At 43.8% G+C, this 26,627-nt stretch overlaps 2 protein-coding genes across 8 annotated transcripts in view; one reads left to right on the forward strand and one right to left on the reverse strand.

Annotated features, from left to right (window-relative positions):
• The window catches only part of LOC147607149 (HVA22-like protein i), a 34,223-nt gene extending 16,237 nt beyond the window's left edge, over positions 1 to 17,986 (forward strand). The window contains exons 1-2 of one of the 4 annotated variants that reach the window (XR_015264846.1): positions 3,164 to 6,575; positions 6,697 to 6,780. Coding sequence is in view for 3 of the 4 variants with exons in the window: in XM_086791192.1 (XP_086647318.1) it covers positions 8,068 to 8,430 (363 nt within the window). In the remaining variant the exon portion in view is untranslated. Of the gene's footprint in view, positions 1 to 3,163; positions 6,576 to 6,696; positions 8,669 to 17,781 lie in introns of those variants that run through there. The other 3 variants (XM_086791194.1, XM_086791192.1, XM_086791193.1) reach the window with 3 other exon arrangements.
• A 471-nt stretch (positions 17,987 to 18,457) lies between these two features.
• LOC147607150 (plant UBX domain-containing protein 10-like) lies at positions 18,458 to 23,091 on the reverse strand. 4 transcript variants are annotated; one of them, XM_086790951.1, is made up of 5 exons: positions 22,954 to 23,091; positions 21,791 to 22,868; positions 19,608 to 19,778; positions 19,085 to 19,288; positions 18,458 to 18,993 (listed from the first exon to the last, which is right to left on the reverse strand). In XM_086790951.1, the coding sequence occupies exons 2-5, from the start codon at positions 22,712 to 22,714 to the stop codon at positions 18,760 to 18,762; spliced, it is 1,533 nt and encodes a 510-aa protein (XP_086647077.1). In that variant the 5' UTR covers positions 22,715 to 22,868; positions 22,954 to 23,091; the 3' UTR covers positions 18,458 to 18,759. The 4 variants fall into 4 exon arrangements, with proteins under 4 accessions (XP_086647077.1, XP_086647079.1, XP_086647078.1 ...); XM_086790953.1 differs by lacking the exon at positions 19,608 to 19,778; XM_086790952.1 differs by having other exon boundaries at positions 21,791 to 23,079.
• Positions 23,092 to 26,627: the final 3,536 nt, after the last annotated feature.

The following is a 26,627-nucleotide window of genomic DNA, read 5'->3' on the forward strand; positions in this document are numbered from 1 at the left end:
GCTGTTTATTTTCTGCAGTCTACTTGCTCTTGTCTACCCAAGTTTTGTTATCATTTCCGCTACATATTCTGACATGGTATCAGAGCCCTAGGCTCGAGATAGATCTTGGGAGTTTTTCTGAGCAAGAGGTGGAGCGTTAGGCTGCTGATTGGTGGACTGTTTTGGGCTGTACGGGAAGAGAAGGTGCAAGAGGAAGGCGGGCTAAGGTGCTGGACAGCCAATTGCAGGTTTACAGTTTTTTTTTTCCCACCCACCCACCCTTTCAGGTTACTCTCCGCGATGGCAGATTTACTAGAGATGGCTGAGAAGCACGTGAAGATTCCGACTCTCCCCACGTTCCCAGTGGATCGTCAGTTGGACGGGTCTAATTACGGCATCTGGAAGGTCATGATGGAGTCGGTGCTGGAGTCATATGACTTCGCTGATTTTATCATCATCGGGGTTCCACGGTCGGAAGCTGAGGAAGGGGAGTTACTGTCGACGAGGAAGGACCGCGAGGCACAGGCACACATGTGGGATCGTGTCAACGCCAGGATCCGGTCATTTATTTTCCTCAACTGCACACCACAAGTGATCAATCATGTGAAGCACATGACGCTGGCGAGAGGCATATGGGAGCACTTGGCTTCTTTGTATAACAGGGTATCACCCATGAAACGGATCTCCTTGGAAGTGCAGATGCGGGTTATGAACCCTGCAAAGTCTTCGATGATGCGGGAACACATTAACAAGGTCTGCAGGCCCTTCAGCAGGAAGTCCTACAAGCTGGGAAAGAGATATCATTTGAAGACATGGCCATCACTTTGCTGTCTCACTTGTCTGGTTAGTATTCTGCTTTCTATTCCTCGTTGATTACGAGTGGCAGGCTCAGCACCATTACTTGGGAGGAGCTTGTGCCAATGGTCTTGGACTAGGAGGAACGTTTCACGAACCCTCCTCACAGCGGAGGTTCGGAGGCCTTAACTGGCCAATGGTCGAAAGGTCGGAATACCAACAAGGGCAAAGGGAAGGCTTCACCAGAGAAGTCTTCTGAGAATAAGCCTGATTCAGAACGAGAGAAGCTGAAGGCCGAAAGATCTTGTAATGATTGTGGTGAGAAAGGCCACTACTGGAGGAAGTGCCCTAAGCGAACAGGGAAGAGTGTTGATTCCTCAGTCTCATTTGCGAAGACTCCGGCATTTGTGCACTTAGAGATGGTGGACTCCGATGCTTCATCATCTTCGAGCGAGGAGGCAGTTGGCTTCACCGCGAAGGATACCCGGGAATGGATTCTCGACAGTGGTGCTTCTAGGCACATGACTCCATCCCGTGACTTCTTTCTGGATTTGAAACGGCAGTCAGGTCGCATCTTTATTGGCGATAACTCCACTATTCCGATACATAGTGAGGGCCGGATGGAGATTATTCCCGACGGCAAGGGGGGCAAGCATGCTTCCCGTGTTCTTTATGTCCCTGCTCTGGGTTTTCATCTTCTGTTAGTGCATGAGGTATGCAAGACTGGCTTTCGGGTGGAATTTGAGGAGCATTCAGTTGCTCTAAGGGACCGTGAGACTGGCTAGGTTGTTTGGGAAGGCGGTGTGGAGAATGGCATCTACAAGCTCTCTGCACTCTCCACTTTGACAGGTTCTCAGGTCGGTGATTTGTGGCACTTTCGTTTTGGCCACTTAAATGTGGATGCTTTGAGGCGCGCCTTTCGGGACCAGATGGTGGTTGGCTTGCCAGATGTTGGTAGTAGGCAAGGACGTTGCAGCTCTTGCATACGTGGTAAGCAGCACAAGGAATCCTTTATGAAGCAGGCTTCCAGGCGGGCTTCGAAACCATTGGAGTTGATTCACATTGACTTGTGTGGACCTCAGCAGATACCATCTTTGGGAGGATCTCTCTATTTCATGCTGCTTGTTGATGATTGTACCAGATTCACGTGGGTCTACTTTCTTTCCCAGAAGGACCAGGCTTTTGCTCGGTTCAAGGATTGGCACGTGATGGTGGAGAAAGAGTCTGGATTTCAGGTCAAGACTCTCAGGGCTGACAAAGCAGGTGAATTCTCCTCGACTGTATTTCTCAGATTTTGTGCAAATCATGGCATCAAAAGGGAATTGGCCAAGACCGGATCGCCTTCGGAGAATGGAGTTGTTGAACGCAAGAACAGGACTGTGGTGGAGATGGCGAGGACCATGCTGGAGCATCGTGATCTTCCTCGTCCACTTTGGGGTGAGGCTGTGGCAACGGCTGTCCATACCATTAACCGATCTCTGACGACTTCAGTACCCCATATGACTCCATTTGAGGCATATTTTGGCAGGAAACCCGATGTCTCGCACTTCCGTGTCTTTGGGAGTGACGCGTATGTACATATTCCGAAGAAGCAGAGGGGGAAGCTTGACTCCAAGTCCCGCAAGCTGGTATTTGTGGGGTATAACTCTCTTTCCAAGGGATACAGGTTGTATGATCCAGACAGGAACGAGATTGTTGTCAGCCGGGATGTGGTCTTTGACGAGCATGTTCCAGTATCCACTGTCGAGGAGCCGCCACTTCTTGGAGATCCAGAGGAGTCTGATGATGATTCCCAGACCATTATTCGAGTTGATCAACCTCAGTCAATACAAGAGGTTGAGCCCGCAACTGGAGTAGAACCCCGCGACCACAGGAGGCTCCACGATCTGTTCGAGTACCTAGGTGGTGGTTAGACACCCTTCGGGAGTCAGGTGTCACGGAGCTACCCTTCGAGTGGACCACAGAGGACGGCCCTCGAAGATCACATCGAGTCCGAGATAAAAGCAACACGGCGGAGCTTCTTCAGGTGAACTATGCTTTGATGTCTCGTATCATGCGGGATAAAGAGCCCACTTCTGTAAAGGAAGCCCTTTCACAGGATACTTGGAGGAAAGCCATGCAGGTGGAACTTGATGCCATCGAGAAGAACAACACTTGGGAGTTGGTACCGAGGCTGTCGAAGCGGTCAGTCATTGGTGTCAAATGGGTCTTTAAGATCAAATACGCGTCTGATGGGTCGGTGGGACAAACACAAAGCCAGACTTGTGGCTAAAGGTTATGCTCAGTGGCCAGGCATCGACTACGAGGATACCTTTGCACCGACAGCGCGGATGTCCACGATTCGGACCGTTCTTGCCCTTGCTTCTTCTCAGAGGTGGCCCGTGTATCAAATGGATGTAAAATCTGCGTTCCTTAATGGTGACCTGCAGGAGGAGGTGTATGTTGAGCAGCCTCCCGGCTTTATTGTTCCAGGATCGGAAGGGATGGTTTACAGGTTACGTAAGGCCTTGTATGGTCTTAAGCAGGCTCCCAGGGCTTGGAATCAGAAGATTGATTCCTTCTTTATTTAGACTGGATTTCAGAGATCGGTTGCAGATCCGAACCTGTATCTCTTTCGGGAACGCGGCATGGTCACGCTCATCATCCTTTATGTGGATGATCTCATTCTCACCGGCGGTCATGTGGAGCACATTGGAGTGACGAAGGCTGCCTTGTCAAAGGAGTTTGAGATGATTGATTTAGGCTTACTCCACTTCTTCTTGGGATTGGAGATATGGCAGACCCAGAGGGGGTTTTTCGTCTCTCAACAGCGGTATGTACATGAGTTGCTTGAGGCCTTTGGGATGGAGAATTGCAAGCCTATTACTTCGCCGATGGACCCGAACACAAAGTTAACCGTTACAGATCCTTGTGAGCTAGTTGATGCCGGAAGTTGGTTGGTTCATTGATCTGGTTGCTGAACACCAGATTGGACTTGAGCTTCTCCGTGGGGCTGTTGAGCTCTTTTATGTAGACGCCATTGAAGTCTCATTGGGACGCAGGATTGCGGATCTTGCGGTATCTGCAGAGTACGAAGGATCTGGGACTCTTTTACACAGGAGGGAATGGAGTCAAGCTCCAAGGTTGGAGTGACTCAGATTGGGGAGGAGATCCAGACACGAGGAGATCTACTTTATCCTCGGCTCAGGAGCAGTTTCTTGGAGCAGCAAGAGGCAGCCAACTATTGCCCTTTCTTCGACAGAGGCAGAGTATCGGGCTGCTTGTGGTGCTGCTTGTGAGGTTGTATGGCTGCGGAGGCTGCTAGGCGAGATTGGGTTTCCACAGAGAGAGCCCACAGTCATCCAGTGCGATAACCAGAGTTGTAGAGCTATTGCTCGGAACCCGGTTTTCCATGCCCGAACCAAGCATATAGAGATACAGTATCACTTTGTACGTGAGAAGATCTTGGCTGGTGACATCTTGCTACTTTATTGTTCGACGGAGGACAATGCGGCGGACCTCGCGGACCTCTTCACGAAGTCTCTACCTCAGGCTATGCTCAGGCGGCACTCCAGCTCCCTTGGGTTGGTTTCACAGCCAGGAGCTGAGAGGGGGTGTTAGAAGTCATCTCCTGTCTATATTTATACACCAGGGCCTCTGTTGTGGGTGTGCCCGCCCTGTATAAGGTGTTTTATCATTTTTCCACACTCCCCGTATTTTTCCCTATTTTTTTCCATTTTTTCTAGTGGTGGGGAGGGTTGCCAGAGGGTGGCAGGAGCACTCCAGAGCTGGCCGACTGTCCCAACAGCAGTCTTGTGGCTGGCCAACTGCACACAGGTGATGTGTGGGCTTCAGGGCTGCTGGCCGACTGCATACAGATAAGTCGTGGGCAATTTTCTGCTGGCCGACTGCATTTATGCAGTCGTGGGCACTTTCTATGCTGGCCGACTGCTCTCCCAGGGGCATATAAATAGGCCTCTTGCCCCCACCACTCATTCATTCAGTTTTCTCGGGATCTTGTGTATAGAGAAGAGTTTACACACCTATCTCTCTGTGTTTCTTGTGTTGTTTATTTTCTGCAGTCTACTTGCTCTTGTCCACCCAAGTTTGGTTATCATTTCCGCTACATATTCTGACAGGATGATGAGGTCATTTCCCCGCCTTGTGATACATCCTCCCCCGTCGCCTCCATCGGTGCCACCTCCATCGGTGCCGCCTCCGCCGCCTCAAAGAGACAAAGGCTTGAGTCTCCCATGAGGCAAGCCACTCTAGCCCATTCGATGTGCTCAAGGTAGATCAATGGAAGTCAATGGTGAAAGCCATTGCAAATGTGGACCCACGTGAAGGATGGACCGGCGTCTCCTATCATGACATGTGCACGAAGAGGCTTGTGGATGAGAGGGAGAGAATCGATAGATCTCTAAATCCGGTGCGGGCGGCATGGTCCAAGTATGGGTGTAGCATCCTCTCCGACGGATGGAATGATCGGAAGAAGAGAGGCATCATCAATATACTTATCTCTTGTCCTCTTGGCACATACTTTGTGCGGGGCGTGGATTCTGGAAAGGCGGGGAGGAAAACATCGGGTGCATTCATATATCGCCATATCAAGCAAGCCATCATGGATCAAGTCTTTAAAGTTTAGGCTTTAGTATATGTGATATGATCATATGTGGCTATGTCATCATACCGCATACGCTCATTGCATCCATTCATGTGCATTGTGACATGTAGGTTGGATCGAAGAACGTGGTGCAAGTCATCATCGACAAGGCTTCAAATTGCCGTCGGATGGGGAAGTTGCTCGAGGATCCCTCCATAGTATGGACGCCTTGTGCCTCCCATTGCATTGACTTGCTCATGGAGGATATGGGCAAGTTAGTGTGGATGAAGGAAGTAATGACCGAAGCTATCTCTATTGTCACCTTCTTTACCACAAAGGTGAAGGTGCTTGCCATGTTCCGCGAACATAGCAAGTTGGAATTGAAGAAGCCTTCATCTACACGCTTCGCCTACATGTGGCTCCTCTTGGAGCGCCTCCACGATGTGAAATCCTCCCTTTGCCAAACAGTGGTCTCCACAATGTGGAATGAGTGGGATGAGCGAGAATCGGCGGAGGCCAAAGCCATGCAACGGCTTTGCCTAAAGGAGGAGTTTTGGCAGTCGGTCCGCACTATTGTCATTGCGGTCATGCCCTTCTATAGGGTATTGCGGATGACCAACATGGAGGGAGCCACCATGGGCGTTCTTGTTCACTTCATGAGAGAGGCCATAGCAGAGTTACGCGCTTCTCCTTCCATCGAGGACGAGGAGAAGCGCGATGGTATGTTGGCCATTGTGGAGAAGAGATGGAAGTGGATGCGAAGATCTATCCATGGTCTTGCCGCTTTATTGCATCCGGCTTACAAATCACCCGTCCTCTTCACCAACGTGGAGCTACTTGAAGCCCGAGATGCTTACTTGCCCAAAGCACTGCCGGAGGATCGCCATGGAAAGTTCCTTGAGGAGCTCATAAGCTACAATGACCAAAGGGGAGGAGCCGCGTTTGCATCTACTACCTGTTGGAAGAGGGAATCCCTTGTGAAGCCCCTCTTTTGGTGGGAGACATTTGGGTATGCCCTCTCAAGCCTCCAAAAGGTGGCTTTGACAATCCTAGCTCAGGATTGCTCTTAAGTGCATGTGAGAGGAACTGGAGTTCCTACTCACTTGTACACACGAAGTTACGTAATCGCTTGAGCACGCAACAGTTAGAGCGGCTAGTGTATTGCCGCTGTAACTTGCGCATGGTGCGCGCAATGCAAAAGATGGAATCGGCGAGACAGGTATAAGTTACAACTTATAAGTTATAAGTTATAAGCATTCAAATTTCAAACTTCAATGTTTATTGAAATTTGGAACCAAATTCTAATACATTGCTTGTGACTTGATCATTGTACAATGTAGGTGAATGTGGATGCATTCAAGCTCACAGGGGGCACTCTTGAGAGTGTAAACAAAGTGCAGGATGAGGAGGAGGAGAGGATCTATGCAGAGATCTATCGAGAGCTCGAGTTGTTTGATCGACGACAAGAGGAGTGCAAGTAGGAAGCCGTGGATGCACGGTTCGTGGTGCTTCCAGGGACATAGTGCATACCTATGTGCGGCGTGGATCGGGTAGCTCCACACTCGCTCTTGCAGATGAGGATGCTCCCTTTGGCTTCTCACATGAGCTTAGAGAGCCCGAGCTCGATGGTGAGGGCAACCTTCTTAGCGATGGTGACTTCGGCGAGGCCATTGATGTGTCCTCTTCTCATGAGGATGATTTCAGCGAGAGCTCTGATAGTGATGCCTTTGTCTAGTCTCTCCTTGGGCCTTGGCTCTAGCCTCTCTTTTTGTACTCGCGCCTAGCGCGCATGATCGCATCGCACCTCTATACTTTATGTACTTTTGTTTGTCACTTCAAACTTGTTTAGTTTAATGATATTTTGGTTTGAAACAACTTCTCTAGACTCTACCCTTCCAAATTGAAAATGTCTATGTTTGTAGGTGTTCTTTAATAAAAAAAACCGTATTTAATCGTACGGTATTCCAAAATTTCATATCGTACCGAAAATTCCCGTACGGTATCGTATTTTCGTACCGTGACAACTATGAAATGTGTGCGCGAGTGTGCACTCTCGTGTGATGTGCAGGCACTCGGCATGTGTGTGCATGTGAATCCCGACACCTAAATATATTATATATAACCCACAACAAAAAAAGTTGTGTATATACATGCACTTATATATGTACATATATCTATCTTGCATGTGCACATGCAAACCTTGACACCTAAATATATGATATGTAATATATATAAAACCCACAACACAAAAGGTTGTGTATATATGCATGTATGCGTGCGTGTGTGTGTGTGTGTGTGTGTGTGTGTCTATGTGTGTACATGCATGTGTGTACACGTGTGCCAACCCCAACACCTAAATATATAATATATAACCCATAGCAAAAACATTGTGTCATACATGCGTGCATTTAGATCTATCTATCTATCTACATGTGTGTTTGTGTACGCGAACCCCATCACCTAAATACATAATGTATAGCTGCAACAAGAATATTGGATCTCCTCCTAAATTTGCAGCACAAAATTATATGGTTCGTGAAATTAACGCTGACATTAAGCAGGAAATGAATGATTAGGATAAACGGAAAGGATGGTTTTGGAAGCATGCAGATTGACAGGGTTAAGGTCTAATCTGCTGTAAGATTCATTTGTTAGGCCAACTCACTTCAATTATAGTTACTTTTAACTCTGTGCCTCTTACTTGACATTAGGATGTCTCTCAAATTCAGCCGCCCCTTGGCTTCCAACAGCCACCATCAGGCCACCAATCACCATCACCAGTAACAAACTACACATACACATCTGCGCCTGTACTGCCGATGGAAAACCACTCTCAGGGCGACCCAACAGTTGGTGCTGGCTATCGTTACCAAGCACAGCCACCCCAACAAGGTTACTCACAGCAAGCACCACGATATCCTCAGCCACCATACCTTAGACAGGAACAAGAAGCACCTTATGAAACGATGAACGTGGTGGAGTCCCAGCCAGTGTCTCAGGCAGTTAGCGTGCTTCCGGATTCAACAAACAGCTACATGACAAGGAGGCAAAGGTCTCACAGGCAGCAGCAATGAGGAGGTGGTATGCAGCCTTCTTTACATCACACACAAGCAGAAACACAAATGTTTATGCTTGATGTTTAACTACTGGCATTCTCTACGTAATTGGAGTTCTTTTTTGAGGCTTGTTGGGCCTCCTTAGGAGGCACTGGAGCTCAACATCTGAGATTTATGTGGCAAACTTGAATTCAAATAGTAATTGACCCCAAAAATTCTGTAGTTGTAAATATTAAGTCTCAGTTATGTTCAGGAATTCGGGGTTTCATGTTAACCAGACCTGTAGGTTCAAACATTTGAGAGAGTGTAAGGGCTGAACTCTACAGAACATGAAATTAGTAAGTGCAGTTTTGTAAACAGAGGTCGTCTTTTTTTAATGCAGTTGATGGATTAGAAGCATGTGACAGCCTAAGAATCAGGTCTTTCTTTCAATATGAAGTTAACAATCCAAAATAGCCTCACAGCAGGCACTATGTTAAACTCTAAGCGCCCTTTGCGCAACTTAAATTGCATACTTTATACTATTGCATTCCCTTTATTTGTCTTTATACCTTCCGGTGTCTGGGATTTGTGAAACTATGCCATACCTACCTACCTTAAAAGTGTCAACAATTCACAGATTATGCAGATTTTTTTTGACACATGAGCCTCCTCTCGGTAGTCTTTTTCTTCATCTTTCTTTTTCACCTTTTACTATATCCCTTACTCTTATCACTCCTATGGTCTACCATTTACAGAGTGGAACTCTGTAAAGGTGGTTTGGTAGAAAAACTAGGCTAGACCTCTGAGCTGCTACATACCTAGCTGCTCTACACAAGGGGGACACTTCTTTAGAAGTTTAAGATTTCAAGTATGACTCCACAAAAAAATGGCATTTCAATGTATTTTTACTTGGTGAAATTTGGAAAAACCCACTAGAAGTATATGAAGACCTTATCCAATTTACTAGTTTTTAGTTAAAATATTATCAAAATATGCAAATTTAGCCTAGAAAATTGGTTAGTTTATAAGCATGTGAATAAAGTGCTTTTATCGAGCCTTGATTTCAAGCCTCTCTAAATTACTGATACTCATGCCAAACGATAGCTCATTTAATGAGGTATTGCTTGGGTTTTCATAAAGCACAAGGCACTTCTATTTCAGAATGTAGAAGAGTAGTAACCTCTACCTCCTAACTAGGATGTCCCAATGTGGTCAACGGTGATAATTAGTGATACATTTGCACAGTGTTAAAGTCATGGAGTGAAGCATCGTAGCTGTTATGCAAGTTTTTCTATTATTGAGTTTCAAGTGGTTCAAGTGGTGCTTTAATGGATGACGGAATCGGTTCACACTTGTTCTTGCATGACATTGACTTCGAGCGATAAGATGCATTGGCTTATTAAGTTGGTTGTACCATATCAACTAATTGTTGGAGAACTATATAAGCTGGGCAAAGACGATATTCTCAGAAGATGTGTGCGAGAGTATGAATTCATTATAGTATTGGAAGAAGCACACTCGGGAATTGTCGGAGGACATTTTATTGGAGAAGTCATAGCTCACAAGGTTCTTCAAGCAGGACTATAGTGGTCTACGCTATTCGGAGATGCCATAAGAATTTGTGAAGAGATGTGAAGAATGTCAACAGTTTGTTATTCCCTAGCAAAAAGACAGGATACCACTTACCCCTGTAATTGTAAGATAATCTTTTGAGAAATAGGGCATTGATTTTGTTGGACCCATTCGCGTCCGTCACACAAGCTCGATATGTGATCATGGCCACATATTATGTCACGAAGTGGGTAGAGGCAAGAGCCTCTAAAAAAGCTGATGCTTTTTCCTTATGATCACTTCTCTCGTTCTTATATGAGGCGAGTTTGTATCTAGCCCGTCGTGGTTGTACTTAGCTCTTTGTGGATGTTTTTCATTAACTAATCTAATCGAAGGATCTTTTTCTCGAAAAAAAAAGTTGATGCTCGAACTACGACCAAGTTCTTGTATGAACAAATCATTTCTAGATTTGGTTGCCTGCTAGAATTAGTTAGTGACCGGGGTTCACATTTCATCAATGAGGTGATTGAACATTTACTCACATGGGATTCCTTGTAGTACATCATAAATCTTCGTAAATCCACAAGCAAATGGCCAAGCTGAGAGCATTAACAAGATTTTATGTACTATCATGATCAAGACCTTAGAAGCCGGTCGAACAGATTGGAAGCACAAGTTGATTGCAGCTCTATGGGCCTATCGTACGTCATATAAGGTGGCGACAAAATATACTTCCTTTTATCTAACTTATGGCATTGATGCAGTAATGTCTATAGAGTTCTTAGTTTCAAGCCTACGTATTGCGGTACAAGAAAGGCTTAAGGAGAATGCTAGCCAAGAGGTTAATTGACTTTGGAGAAACTTGATAAAACACGACTAATTGCATCGCATGGGCTTATGGTCGAGAAACTACGAAGGAAGCATCGGTTTGACCATAACCTAAAATACAAAGAACTTGAAAAAGGGAACCTTGTCCTCATGTATGGTGTTGGAAGCACTAGGAAAAACAAATTGAAATATCGAGGGTTAGGATCCTTTAGAATGTCCAAAGGGTCAATCAGAATCGAGACTATCGATGGGTTAGAAATGGAGGATTATATCAATGGAAACAAGCTAAAAAAAGTATCCCGGACCCCTGATCCAAGAAATGCTCGCATAAGAGCATCTTTTGAAACAAAAGAAAGAGCTAGAAAAAAAAAAATCAAACAAGTGGAAGCCAAAAAAAAACAGAGACTCCAGGGGAGAACGCTACATGTATGTAAACATGGCTTCACTCACATTGCTTGAGGATGATGACCTGTATATTGAACCTACACGCCTAAGTGTACATGATTGATACGAGATTAAGTCACAACTTGATTTCCTATGAAACTTGGGTAGCGTTAGGAGAAACCCCACCTAGAGGCAACTAATGCCTATTTTTGTAGTGTACATCTGTCAGTTACACAAACAATGGGGTTTTTGAATGTTAACATCTCCATCAGAAATAATCCCTTGGTTGGGAAGGTATTTGTTATGCCTGCTGGCACAATGGAAGAGGCGATCATATTGGGAAGATCCTGGATTTGCACCACCAACTGTATCATACAATGGGAGCAACGAAAAGTGCAACTTAGCCATGGTAATAAACCCATGACCATCCCATTATGGAGTCCCTTGAATAAAGGGAAGAAAGCAATTGCATGCGACATGGAGCCGCTAGTGACACACAAATCAGGAGGATCCATGGAACAAGCGTCCACCTCTAACAAACCTCACCACTTAAGAGGGCTGTCCGCAAAAGCACTATATGTATTCGGCAAGGCAACAATGGATTCCCAAGTCCGAGCTTGGAGCCCAATTCTATTATGATAATGTTAACACCTCAGGAGTGTTAAGGAAGCACAATAGGGATGCATGTAAGGGCCAAAGGGACCAGACCATGGAGCAACCCAAACAAGCCCGAGCACTGTTAAGCATTCAAAAGCGATGGGTAAGAAAAGAATTACTAGCAGCCCAAGGATACTATCAAGGAGCCACGCAAGTATGGGTATCAAGGGGCAACAAAAAATCAAGTGCGGCATTTACCTCCAAAAGAAAAGCAGATAGCCACATGCACAAGTAGAATCAAGACATAGCTAAATCATGTGTCAAGACAACACCAAAATTGGTTTGGAGGAAGAAAACCATTCGCCCAAGTAAACAAGAGAATGTAACACCACCAATGTCACCAACCAAAGAGATCAAGCGAGGCCAAGTTCTAAACAAAGGTAACGCTGAAGTGGACCCACATGCACAAGAAAAACAACAGGTTCATGAAGATTTGGTAGATGTTCTCCTCCACTAGATGGAAGGAGAACTCAGGAGTTCCCATTCCGAACTAAGGTGTCTACAACAACAAATACCTACAAGCTCCAAAGTTCCAACGTGGTTCCCCTGGAAATAAGGGAAGCGTATGGTGACAAGGGACAAGTACCTAGATACCAAGGAATGGCTTCAATTTTTAATGGGTACAAAGTAAAGGTTAAGTGAATCACATCTTGCCACGTGGCATGCCCAATTAAGATGGCCGCCATGCCGACGGCTAGACCATAAAAACGATTACCTTTCCCTTTTCTTGCACTTCACTCCTCCTTATCTTCGAAAATTTGCATCTACGCTCTGTCGATTGTGTCAATCGCGTGCACTTCTTCAGCCTAACACTTCGCGACTTCCAATTCTCAGGTAGGAGCTCATACACTCTTGCATGTGAATACTTCAATGGTTTCTCATCATCATGATTCCTTGCATGTTAAAGATTCATCAATTTACTTTGCATCGCATAATGTGCTTAAGATCACAATCATTAATGAAACAGAGATCTCAAGACGTGAAATTGTAGTTTGCTATTTCACAGCGTGAGATCCAAACCTTGGTATTTCACGACTCCATTTGATGTTCTTGCTCTTACAAATGTTCTAGATCCAATAATAATAGCTAACAAGAATCCCAACTAACCACCTAACCTTTTCATGTCGTGAACTGCTAATCTTGCTTTTTCATGTAAAATACCATTTCACGTCGTGAAATCCAAACTCTGCTGTTTCACGGCTGAAGTACCATTTCACACCGTGAAATGCTAATTCTACTATTTCATGACAACACTGCACTTCTGTTGTTGCTCACCATACTAACCCTCTTTCCATAATACATACACCTCTTTGAGGATGACTTGCACCAGGTTGCATTTCACGTCGCAAAATGCATTGACAAACCCGTCAAATACCTGGCCGAACATGAACTTCTAACTTTTCGATACGAGTTTCATGGCATAACACGTATGTACCGAGAGCTCTTGAACTCCTACCAGTTCAGTAGAGGTTGATGCTCTCTTGATTTTGTTCCAGATAGCTTCCGCAGAAGACTCCAACCCAGAGTATGAAGAGACCCCTGTAATAACTCAAGCAATTGCCATCGGATCTCTTGTGGCAAAAAGGAAGAGGAAAACAAAAGAAGATCTTGCGCTAGAATCACCGGACAAAAAGAAGAGAGGGCATCGAGGAACAAAACTCACTTATCTTGGCCCTTATGCCAAGGACTTGAAGGGGACAATGATCCAGTAGGACGTCCAAACAGAGCAAGGGAACCTCCTTTTCTAGTATCACAGCCGAGAGTGCCTCAAAATTCTGGAAGACACAGATGTGCAATACACGCTGGAGAAAGTGGGCTTGGGAAGGATGGTCGGGGTACTCCCCAGAACATTCAATTAAACACTGTGCAGAGTACCTCAAAACATACAACAAAAATACCAAGAGAGGAACTATCACCAAGCCCGATGGATCCAAAGAGCTATCGTAGGAATCATAATCAGAGAGGCCCTTCTCTTGCCACCTCCATTGGCAACACATCTCCATCACATTGATCAGATGCCTATGGAGGATATGTTGAAGAAGCTATCCTACAATTCTAATAAGGTAGAGTACGATAACATCAAGGAGGAAGTGGATGAGAGAGCTTGCCGTGCCATGCCCATGATTATGCAAATCAAGCTGGTGACAGGTACAACTGCATACCCCTTCACAAGACAGCCAGGGTGCATGAAGAAAAGGAAGATGATTGGGCATAGTACCTACACAAGGAGATGGAGAACTACCTCCAATATCACCAATTGAAGGTTTGCAACCCCTAACTCCTCATCAAGATTCTAATCCATGCAAGCAACATTCCGATACCCACTGCCCATCAAGAATAGGCTGTCTCACAAGTCCAACAGAAGGTGATGTCGACTCCTGCACACAGCTACTATAAGCAGAACTGCAGTTAGGGGCAAGCCGTACTCAAGGACACCAAAGAGCTCATGAAGGAGATGTCCAAAGGCGCAAGGAAGGAAAGAAAGAGAAACCAAAACATATGAGAGGCAGCCTTGCAGATCCCCCCAGAAAGCGAATAACTAGATAATAGGTCACAGAGGAAGCCACATGACTAGAGGAAGATGTGGCCAAAGAAATCGCATAATATAATGTAGCCCTAGAAGGCGAGGAAGTTCCCCTGCAGGTAACAGGTGTAGAAACTATTAGCTTCATCAAACAGTTACCCTTGGGACAGGGGAATCGAACATACCAGAATCTATACTCCAAACCCCCCCTTCCAGCTCGAACTATTAGCTTCATCAAACAGTTACCCTTGGGACAGGGGAATCGAACATACCAGAATCTATACTCCAAACCCCCCCTTCCAGCTCGACAAACTTGGTCTTCAAAAACCTCTCGCCTCTGCATGCTACAATACTTTTAGATCCACCCCCATCAATTGAGAAGGGAGAACAAAAAGACAAGGAGGAGCAACCACAGCCACATGCAGAGGTCATTAAGGATATCAAGGAAACAGCCTCAGTACCTCAAGAGCCTAATCTGGAGGAACAAGACAAAGAAGCCAAAAAGCAAAAAAGGCAAGAGGTTAATCCCAGTCCTTGCAAAGGAAGATGCATTGATTTCGACTTCCTCGAAGGACAAAGTTCATTCTTAGAGCAGTTGGCCATGCCAACCAGCAGATGCAGATACATTCTTGGAAGAGAGCTTGGAAGGAATAGACCAGTTGCTAACACTCCAACCTCAGGAAATAGAAGGCTCCGCTTCCACCAGCATAGATATATGGTCAGAGGAGCAGTAAGTATGGCAATGCCACCTCATGACCACACATCTACTACACAACAGGCATGCCAAGCTATGGAAACATATCAAAGCAACCAACAGCCAGGTTCAAGCCTTAAAAGAAGAGCTAGCTGCAACAACCGAGGCCACACACAAAGAAACAATTGTTAAGAGTTTAAAGGCTGCGGAGGATTGAGAAGCAAAGATGAGGGCCTTGGAAGAACATAATACACTGCTGAGCAATACAATTGTCAAGAGGCATAAGGAAACTGACACTTAGCACGCAGTTCGAACATGCTAAGGAACAACTCTAGAAAGAAGTGGAACATAACAAAGCTGAGAAAGCACATCACAAACACTAACTAAAGGAAGCTCATGCAACCTTCCAAGCTCAAGAAGAAGGGTTTACCAGACAGATAAGCGAGCTCAAAGAAGAAAAAGCTACCGCTCAACAGAAAGTGATGAGACATGCAAACAAAGCATGAACAACTCAACAAAGCACACACATAGAAAATAAGGGAGCTAAACGATAGTGTTAAGCAAAGACCAAGTTAATGGAGAAGATGTTGGAAAGTCACCAACAAGTTCTTGAACATGTCAACTAGTAACTCACCAGTAGCCAAGCATTGGCACGGATCGTCTCAAGCAACCAGAGGAGGCTCAAGCCCAAGTAACCACCCACAGAACTGCAAGAGAAGAAACAAAGAGAAGGTATATAGAGAAGCTACAATTTCCAAGCTCCTCAATGCAAAAGATAGAAGGATACATTAGTTGGAGCAGCAGCTAGCCCTCAAAGAATGACCTCAATGACATGATCAAACGGAGTTATGCCAACTTATCGAGCGTGCCTCAGAGATAGGTTCCTTGCCGGTGACTCCTCGGGCCCCTCCTCAAACCCTTACTTTGTTTTTGTCTAGACTAACCCTCTCACTGCTGCAATATGAAATCAACCTAACAAAAGACCTCAGTTTAGGAGATTTAACTCTAATATATCAAAACACAGAAAGAGATGCAGACCCCACTTTAGTAATGGGAATACTTAGAGGAGATATGGTGCTTACTAATCCCAAAGACATTTTCGGGTGTTGCAACAATCGGCTATCCTGGATGACAGTGTCAACAAACTTGACCTGTTCATTCTAGATGACATGCCATCCACACTGGCCAACTACGAGGTTGTTGCTAGAAGCTATCAATGGGTAATTAGCCATGGGTGGGTGGAGGTCTATGATACTCATGAATACCTAAACCTTTCCGAATCTACCTTATATAACCCCTTCGGTATCATAAAACTATATAGAAAAATACATAAACAAGTAGAGGCTATGCTAATAAATGTCCTTTATGATTTTGATTGTGAACATATATAGAATATCTAAATGTAGACCCGGAAGAAATCACAGACCTCCATGAGTTCATGAAGAGTGTGAAACCTCCCCAACCTCCACCTAGTTCAGGAGAAGGGCAAGAAGAAACCCCACAATCCTCCTCCTCTGTAACTTATCCCATGTTTCCATCCCTCTCTAGAGTAAGCTACTAAATCCTTATCCTAATGTATCTCCTACCAACAAAACTGAGGTGGAATGTTGACCAACAAAACTGAGGTGGAATGTTAATCCTAGTGTATCTCCTACCAACAAAACTGTGGCTGTGGTTCTATTTCTAAAGCTGATCGTGGTTCTAATTGGTGGCTGTGGTTCTATTTCTAAAGTTGATCAATCGACTAGCCAAAAGAAAGATATGATGGTTCTAATCGACTAGCCAAAAGAAAGATATGATGGGCATGATGTAGAACATCTTTGCTTCAACATGAAGAGAGGCCCATAGGAACGAGGGATAATGCTCTACTACCATTGCCTTAGGTGTCTACTAGGATACATGCATGTCACATTTGAAGATATGATAGACTTCTCACTCAGCGTTTAGAGGAACCCTAAAAAAGCTTCAGTCATGCCGCAACTTCTACAGACATGAATTCGGCAACTAGGTCTTTCAACCTAGGTAATAGGTTTTGAGGAGAGAACCTACATTAGGTAGGGGGATAATCTCATTTTGGATTAATAGAATGCTCCTCCATTTGAGTACATTAATAAGTGTTACGTAACGGCACTACAAAGATTGTATATTATGAGATATTGGCCAGCCAAGGCTTTAGTGAGTAAGTTTTGGGTGCCCAAGTTTGAATAAGGGCCAGTTGTATATAAGGAAATTTCTCATAATGAAAAGACACAATCCCCCTTCGTGCACCACATACTTAGGTTTGTACAATGCCATATCATTTTGATAAGTCATGCTTATTTATATGTTTCTCTCTACATAGCAATGATTACAATGAATGTTTGATAAATTAGTTCTATGTATGCTTAGGTTTGCATCAATGCCACCATTTATTTAGCAAGGTAAACAATCCTTGAGAAGAGCTAGAGGGAAACAAATAGCTCTCTATCAATCAAGCTACTCTCTTGTACTATACATTTTCAATGTACCAGAGAAACCATGTCCAAGCATTCTGGTTAAAATTGGCCATCAAATTCCTTGTATTGATGTTAAAAAGTTGCTTTGTTTTTTGTATTTTCCTTCTCTTGCAAATAAATTCATAAACGCAATACCTTACAAAATACAGTGATATTTTACCAATCAATTACGTGTAGGAAATTAAGGGTTGTAGATAATTTTATATACTCGATCTATAGATTGGTTTTTTAACTCATCACCTACTTCTTTGCAGGTCTCACATATTATTATACGCCAGAGAGTTTGAATGGGAATAATAAATCTATCGGGTACACAGACCATACGAGGGAACCTCAAGCAAATCAATATTTTTTTATTTTTTTTGGAGCAACCACAGCAGCAGCAAGCTAAACTGGGCATGAATTTTTAATAGCACCTAAACTGGGAAGGTTTGAAGGATCACAAGGGGCCTGTCAAATGTAACATGTTCGTCAATCCTGAACTTTGTGAAGTTCTTCATGCCTTTCAATGAGAAAAAGGTGAAGAAAAGAGACTCAACATTTAGGAGACACAAAGTCTTAGAAATCTACTCTCCAAATGGAAAGCTCAGTTTATGAAGACAAAGTACACAAATAATATGGCACCAAAATGTTTTCTTTTTGCATTTCCATTAAATATATTCTCTAAGATTTTCAAGAACAAGAGTATTTTTCAAGCTTTCATTTTAGTATGTAATGATTAATGCTTGAAAAAGATACACTACAGATCAGTATTTCGCTGTGCTAAAAGTTACAAAACAACGTCTTCTACTGTGAGCATAAGGGGCCAGGGGGGTTTTTGAAACATAAGGCACAGCTTCGTGGTACACAAAATAAACTGATTGAGCTTCTAAGTTTGCGACAGTCTGTGACACACTAGAACAGAAAAAGTGAAGTGATTGATCTTCCAAGTTGCAACAATCCCAGCATGTAAATTTTGCATGAGCTTTAATGGCCCAGGAACTTTGAAGCATTACATTATTACCAGTGAGAGGCTTTCTAAGCAACAGAAATAACTATCAAGGTTCCAAGATTGAGACAATCTCAAAACAAGCAGCACTTCGCTGTGACCAAATATATGCTTTGAGCTTTCAAGGCACAATTTTGACATTCAGAAAGAGACTTTTGACTTAAAATCTGACACTTCATTTGAGGACATGCTCTTCTGAAAGTATAAGCACTGAACTCATAATTGTGCACGAGAGCCCAATAGCCTACTCATCCTCTATTTGAACATACAAACTTGCACGAGGGTGCAGCCCAGCCTCCTTCAGAGTAATTCCCAGCTTATCAGTGCCATAAACAATCCGAGGAAAATTTGAAACCAGCTTGTAGCTTCTGGCACCAAAACCAGGCAGAGAGTCCACGTAATCATAGACAGATGATACTGTTGCAGAAGAGTGGAACCTCCTTTCGCCCCGCTCACCATTTGGAAACCGTATCAACACCTTCAGCAACAGAGAACATTGAAATTAGGCAAAAAGTTAATAATCATCATACTGCTTTTCTGGAAGAATCTAAGGCTGTATGGCTAGATACCTCTGTAACATTTGGGCCTTTCTCTGGCTCAGACCCCAACGCCATGGCCTTCTTCTGCCGCCTCCGCTCTATAGCAGCTTCCCTTTCTGCAGCCTCTTGGTCAGCTTTTGCTGCAGCCTCTTCCTCCTCTCTTCGTTTCCGCTCGGCCTCTGCAGCCTCGAATGCCAAGCGCTTTGCTTCCTCTTGCCGCCTCCGCTCTCTTTCCTGCAAAGAGGACCATAATAATTTTGAGCATAACATGGGAAAAAGCCAACAGCTCCTAACAGGGCATGTGAGAGATAGATCATATTAGCCTTCATAAGGGAAAAATATGACCCATAAGACCAAACAATATAAATAGGGATTATTTACACTATCAGGTAACATGACAGCCAGCTACGTTGGGGCAGGCACGTGTAAGATAAGGCATCTCTTGTGACTCTTATGGCTTTAAAGTCTTAAACCAGTCATGAGATTAAACAGGTTTTAAAAATCAGAAAACACTAGCAAAAGTCAACAACAGAGAAAAGAAAAGGTACTGTACTTGGTCAGCTTGGAGAGCAGCTTGATAGGCAGCATCCTGTTCATCACGTAAGCGCCTATTCAACTGCCTCTCTTCTTCTTCAATTCTTGCCGCTACAAGTGCAGCACCTTGTTCTTCCAAAACTTTTTGTAGTGCAGAAACCAGGTCAGCACTTGACCTTGGTCCTTCCAGCTGCAAAAACAAACACAAAACCAGCTGCTCTGAAGATTTCTGGCAAGCGTACTTTGTCTCTTGGTAAGTTTTCACCCTTAGGTTGCCACGTCATCACAAGTACAGATGTCTTGCTTGCAGACGCATCAACATTGTGAGGCCGCTTTGTCTACTTTGCCAGAAGCCCAAGAAGGTGTGTTTGGATTAATTGTTTTGGTTTATTTCTGAACATAGTCTGAGCCAATGGTTGCTTTCCGGACAAAGCTCATGCCAACAGTAACTTTCCGGGCAAAGCTTGTGCCAACGGCTGCTTTTCTGTGTAAAGCTTGTGTCAAACGGTTAAACTTGTTTGGGCTACCTACTAGATTGTTGTATGGGATTCGGAGCAACTAGTTGAGTTGTATGAACAACAGTAGTAGTAAAAGCTGCAAGTGTAGAGGAAGGGTACAAAAAAGTTGTGATATCATTAAAAGTGTTGTGCAGCCAACGGTTGTAGTATGCAGATTCCAAGCTGCCTAAAATATTGAACAATGATTGAAGCCTTGGGCAGAAAGCCTAGTGATCGATTTGTGTGATTTGGAACAAAGGAATCTTGATATGAGTTTGAAAGTCTTGGCTAGCATGCAAGAAGTGCTGCATGAGATAAAAAGACAGTGGGCTCCTGAACCCAAAGTTGGGTTAGCAAACCTAGATAACAGGAATTTTTGTTGGACAAACTACATCGCCGGTGCCATGTAGTCACACAGACTGAGTTGGGTGGTCGATGAGTTTCCGCCGACACCCAAAAAATTGCTGCGGGGTAGCTTGGTGCAATTTGAGTTACGATCCTGATGGCAAGAAGGGTTTCACTAGATTCTTCAACAAGCTATTTAATTTGTTTTTGTTTTCATGAAAATCTAGTGCTTAGCTGAGAAATTACCAAGTGCACACAGAGCTTTATACTTGAAAGATTGCGGGTAAATTTGACACAACATCAATAGAAGCATATAGTAAGGAGAAGTCAAGAATCCATGAAGATAGCTTGATTTGAACTTTTTGGCTCCTCTTGCACATAGGCATAGTTGCAAAGAAACACGTCAAAGAAACGCGTTTAATTCATTTTTATGAAACGAAACATTTCAAAAACGTTTCTTTTGAATGAAACACGTTTCTTTCCCTCACCTATTATCGATATAATTTGGGCGTTTTTTTTATCTAGGAGGCTATTGATAAGGACATTGAGGATTGAGTGCCCAGACTTTGTGTATTTCAAACTTTAGTTTTCTTTTTTTTTTTGGTATCAACTTAGACTTTTTGTGATCACTTTGAGTGCTCAGTAGTCTATGTCATTGCCTGCTTTAGATATTGCTTCTTGAGTTTTGAGCAATTGCCATTATTGATGATGGAATCCGGATCTTGATTCTTGATGTTGCCAATTTATTTATGCCAATTGGTTGGTTGGGTGCCCACTGTAACCAGGTCACCTTGAATCTTTAGTTTTAACTTGTAAACACATTTTAATGTGTAAATGATGCATGTTTAATATTGTTTTGCAGGCAAGGCAACATATTTTTTGCATATTATAAACTTATATATAAATTTTGGGACATGTACACCCCCCCCCTCTTGTATAAAACGTTTTTGAAACGTCTAGGATGTGAAAGAAACGATTTTCAAAACAACCCTAGCAACTATGCACATAGGGCTGCCCCAAAGATTTTAAAAGCTGCCAGTCTTCCATGCCCGGCCTATGGCTCTCTATTCAGCACTGGTACAGCAGCAACTTTTAAAGTGCTGTTGCAGGTGCTGCATAGTCAACAAATATATCCCAGGACCCATACTGACATGAGGAAAACCCTTATAATCTCCATCACAAATGATCTTATGTCTTATTTTCAAATCAACACATGGGCATGTTCAATAAATTTGATAGTGCAAAACACCCTTTATCCCATACTAAAAGATTTTCCCTGTAATCTCCTTCAACTATGTGCATGTTCATCGAGAAAAAAAGATATAGGACTCCAACTAACATAAATTCATAAGAGACTAACCTGCTGCAGAAGGGCAACTCGTTGGTTCGTAGAAGCCACGACAACTGCACAGAATGGAAATGTCGAAGCTTTGAGACTGTTGCTCATTCTGAAACCTTCACTAGCTCTTATGTTGCCACCCCAGACCACAAAGTTATCATTGACAAATTGCACCACTGCCTCAGAGCAAAGTGTCCGCTCAACAAATAAAGGGGTATTCTCATGATCTGGAGAGTGAAGATACACCATCAGAAACTTGAACTCCTCCCTTGCCCTCCTAAGTGCATCCATGAAGCTTGTGGTTTGGAAGGCGGGATGATAGTCTCCATACTCTCTCTCAAAACTTCTCACAAAAGCAAGGGCCTCAGCAGCCCCGGATGACACAGGCAGAAGAGGACTTGCTCCCTGCATGTCACGTTGCCGCCCAGCCAATCCAAGAGCCCCTATTGAGTGTGTCAAAATTCCGCCAGCAATCCACATACCTAGACCAAAGGCCCCATACATTACATTATAGCTTCCCCTTATGACAGAAAAGGGCAAGGTGGCAACTCTCCACATTAAACCTGGTCCTGCTTGATGAGGCACAATCGGTTGGTACCTGTTTGCATTTACAGAACTTGCATGCATGCCGTCTCTATCAATACTGTTAGAAGGTCCATCCACAGGATGCATGCCATCTGTGCGGATACCATCTTGAGATCCATACATGTGAGAGCTTGAAGAGCGTGGATTGGCATCAGTGACTGGACTGGAGTGATCGATGTGGTCGTGTCTGGCAAAGAGGGCATCATCATTCGTTCCACCTTCAGTCATGGAGCCTACAGCAAGGTCGAGGTCCCAGCCATATGCCTGCAGAATCTGGGCACACAGCGAGGAGTCCTGCAAGCCTGTCACTGCCTGGAAGTGAGCAACCTTGTCATCATTGTCACGCGAACCCTGAGCCATTCCGGACTATGAAGGACCTTGCAGTGCAGCAAGGTCCGGGGAACAGAAGAACTCGCACGGTCTGCAAGCCGAGGAAAGCCTTATTCTCCGCGAATTCACTCACAATTCCCGCGGTTAAAGGAAACACTAATTCTCTGCCGATTCCACACAAACTCTGCAGGCCAAGGAAACCTTAATTCTCTGCAATCTCCTCAATGACACATAAAGCGTAACAGAAAACCTAACACCCTAATCCATACCAGACCAGAAGCCTGAAGGCCTTCTTTGTTGATTTGATCTGTAAGCCTGCATCAAGATCCTTGCTAGATGCGAAGATGAGCTCCTGCAGCCTGCTAAAGAAGCTAATAAGCCGCTTTACTATCGTAAATGGCTACTCGGTCGGATTTATCGCACTGAAAATATGCGAGTTCACACCGTGGGCGACTGCGGACTGATGGGCGGTGGAAATACTTCTTCTTTAATATCTTACCTGCATTTTTCTACTATCGTAAATGGCTACTCGGTCTCCCGAGTCCCGACTGAAAATATGTGAGTTCACACTGTCGGCGGTTGTGGACTGATCTTTTCTTTAATATCTTACGGGAAAGGTGCCATGTGGCAATCTTTTCGTATTTCCCTCCTCCCCTCCTCGTGGGCCTTTTGCTTTTCTCGCCTTGCCTCACCTTTTTCCTATCTCTACTTATTCAAAAATTCAAATTGACATCATCACGCTTTGGTAATCCACCCCCTTTAGGTAGAGTTAGAAGGCTCTTGTGAGATCCCTCTGCCCCTTCTGCGCACCGGATTCCCGGTAGTTGACAGCGAAAGCAGCCCCCTCATGCGCGGGGCACGGTTTCTCACTCGGAGCCTCGCCCACGAATGTCCGGGCACGAGACTAGGCTGGTAGTCACTCCGAAAACCGAAACTGAGAAAATTTTCCATGCCCGAAAAGCGGGGACAATTCCACCTTTTTGAATTTTTCTTAACGAGTTTTCTAGCGAGATCAAAATCTAAACTATCCTCCACCTGAATAAACCAGATAGAAGGAAACTATCACTGATATAATTTGATCAAATTATATCATTGATATAATTTGATCATCTGAGCAATTCAACGCTTTTTTCCTAATCAAGATTAGGCACAGCCGTTGATCCACTCAATCGACAAATTTATCAAGGAATTAACTATCTACTCGAATCCTAGCGTAATCCTAAGATTTTTCAGTTTGATTATTAAAACTCCACTGATTCCAGCCGAATCCCATCCGGCCCATGGGTTAGCCACCACCCTGCCATTGGAATCGGTAGATCCAAACAAGTACTCACCCACCCATAATTGAAATGCCTTTCTTAACTTTAGCTTTAGAAAACAGATACGCACACACTCCTCTTTAAAACTTTAATATAAAAATAATCCATTGACAAATCAAATATGATCACAGATTTCATAACTCAAAATTTCCATTCAATCCCTTGTTTCACAAAAATAGTACCACTCTGGACTCTCCGTTGGGACCAGCTGGCCACAGCAACGAGATCTAATAACAGACTACAATAAGTTTCTCGTCATCATACATATATATATCTTCCACGATATACGCATGGGTGTCCTCGGCATCGCGAGCCCGTGCATCACCTGGTCAGAACCCTCCAGGATCCTCCTTAGGTGTCCTGGCACTTCACTCAGGGACCGCTTCGTCGGCCCTCGTCCATCGTACCGGAAGCGCACCATTTTAACCATACCGAGGCTGCTCAAGACCTCGGCAGGTTTTGCCGCGTGAGCTGTCCTTTGAACACTCCCCGCCAGATAGATAATTTGAGAGCTTTCCTTTGGCTTGATGGTTTGGTTTGAGGGTTCAACTCTTGTTTGAAACAAGAGTGGCCACCAATCTTTTGGAAGAGGGAAGGTCAAAAAACTAATGAATTATGAGTAAAATTCACGGTTTTTGGCACTTGGGAGAGGCAGGGTAACAGTGCAAAACACTATTAAGTTTCAACAAAGGGGAGGGCTTCTATTTATAGGAAAAATTGAGCTTCTAACCAAGCCAACTGATTCTAGAATTTTTCAGATCAGTTTGGTCAATTTTTGACCATTTTTGGGTCAGTTTTGCTCACTTTTTGGATCTAGTTGAAACAAGAGAGAGGAGAGATAAAAATATCTCATTATTTGGGAGTTTAAAACTCATTCAAGCATGTGACATAGGCGCGTCCTTCATGAGGGGAATTCTCCCATACTGAGGTGTCAAAAATACATCATTTCACCTAAATATCTCTCTTTTTTAACTATTAACCTTGTCCTTAGTCAACTCTTCATCTTATGTGAGTATTTACTCATTTTTGGGGGATTTTCCTTTTATTCTTCTATTTATCTCCTTTCTACATTTGGTTGAATCTTATTGGTCCATTATTGGTCCATAGGAACCTTAATTTAAAGTTTCGAAAAAATCTTCACCCTTAGGATAATGCCTCTTGAACAGATTATACTTAATTTCTAATGCACCTTCTGAAAATCTTTTTGAACTTCTGTTTCAAGGGAACTTATTTTGATAAGATGAGATATTTTTCTATCCAAAAATATTTAAAAACTGAATTACCACTCTTTAGAAGATTTTCTCTCTCTAGACCAAAACTGGTAGAAACAAGATCTTTTATATTTCTGAAGAGGGATTTGATTATAGGGGAAGATGCTGGACATCTTGAGAGGCTGGGGAGGAATCTTACATTCTCTCCCACTTGAAAAACGCGAGATGTCCTCATCTCACAAACTGGGGATAATCCTACAACAGATCGGCTTCATTCTCCCAGGTGGCATCTTCAAAAGGATAGAACTTCCATTTTACCAATAATCCTCTAAGAATTCTGTTCTTGAGAATCTTTTCTCGAACATCAAGAATTTCTTCAGGTTGGAGTTCCATCTGCCCTTGGGTTGAAGAGGTTAGGATTTCATCATCAAGCACATGATTTGGGCTTGGCACATATTTGTTTAGAAGGCTTACATGAAATACATTATGAACTTTGAGATGAGGAGGCAGAAGAAGCTCGTAGGCTAAGTCACCTACTTTTTTTGTAATCAGATATGGCCCACAATATTCGGGGGATAACTTCTTGTACTTCCCAAGAGATAAAGAACTTCTTTTGGGCCGTACTCAAATGAAGACCATATCTGCTTCTTTGAATTCTCTGTCTGTCCTCTTCTTATCTGCATACTGCTTCTGCCTATCCTGGGCAGCTTTTATATCTTTACGAATTGCCTGCATCTGCTGCTCCATGTCGTCAAGCATCTGTCTGGATATCTCGACCCTAATCAATGGGTCGGACCAAGTTAATGGAGTTAAGCAATCTTGTCCGTACATAGCTTTAAAAGGGCTCATTCCGATACTTTGGTGATAAGAAGCATTGTAGGCGAACTCAACTAGGTGCAGATAGCTTAGCCATTTCTTGGGTTCCCTACCACAGCATGACCGAAGTATATCTTCGATTACTTGGTTTACCCTTTCAGTTTGACCATCGATCTCAGGGTGATAAGCTGTGCTGAGATCCAAGAAAGTTCCCACTGCTTCAAAAAATGCAGTCCAGAACCTCGAAGTAAACTTGGGATCTCGATCACTTACTATTCTCTTGGGTAGTCCATGCAATCTAAAGATTTCTTTGAGGAACACTGGCCACATCCACTGCAGTGTAGGTTTCTTTTACTGGGATCAGATGGGTAACTTTGGTTAGTCTGTCAACTACCACGAAAATGGAGTTGTAACCTGATTGCATTGAAGGTATTCTAGTAATAAAATCCATATTGATACATTCCCACTTCATCTGGGGGATGTCCAATGGATGTAACTTCCCAGGCATTTTTACTCTTTCAGCTTTGACTTTCTCACATGTTAGACATTGACGTACATGATTCAGTACATCCTTTTTCAGACCAGGCCAAAAGAAGC

This window comes from Cibotium barometz, chromosome 56 (assembly GCF_041138505.1).
Source record: "Cibotium barometz isolate CiBa-2024 chromosome 56, ASM4113850v1, whole genome shotgun sequence".
NCBI classification, from domain to species: domain Eukaryota; kingdom Viridiplantae; phylum Streptophyta; class Polypodiopsida; order Cyatheales; family Cibotiaceae; genus Cibotium; species Cibotium barometz.

Excerpts from the sequence above, each read along its gene's own strand:
- LOC147607150 (XM_086790951.1), bottom strand. The coding sequence starts at position 22,714 with ATGGCTCAGGGTTCGCGTGACAATGATGACAAGGTTGCTCACTTCCAG. Across the intron at positions 19,289-19,607 it reads CTGCTCTCCAAGCTGACCAA|GAAAGAGAGCGGAGGCGGCA; the intron begins GTACAGTACCTT and ends TCCTCTTTGCAG. Across the intron at positions 18,994-19,084 it reads AAGGCCCAAATGTTACAGAG|GTGTTGATACGGTTTCCAAA; the intron begins GTATCTAGCCAT and ends CTGTTGCTGAAG.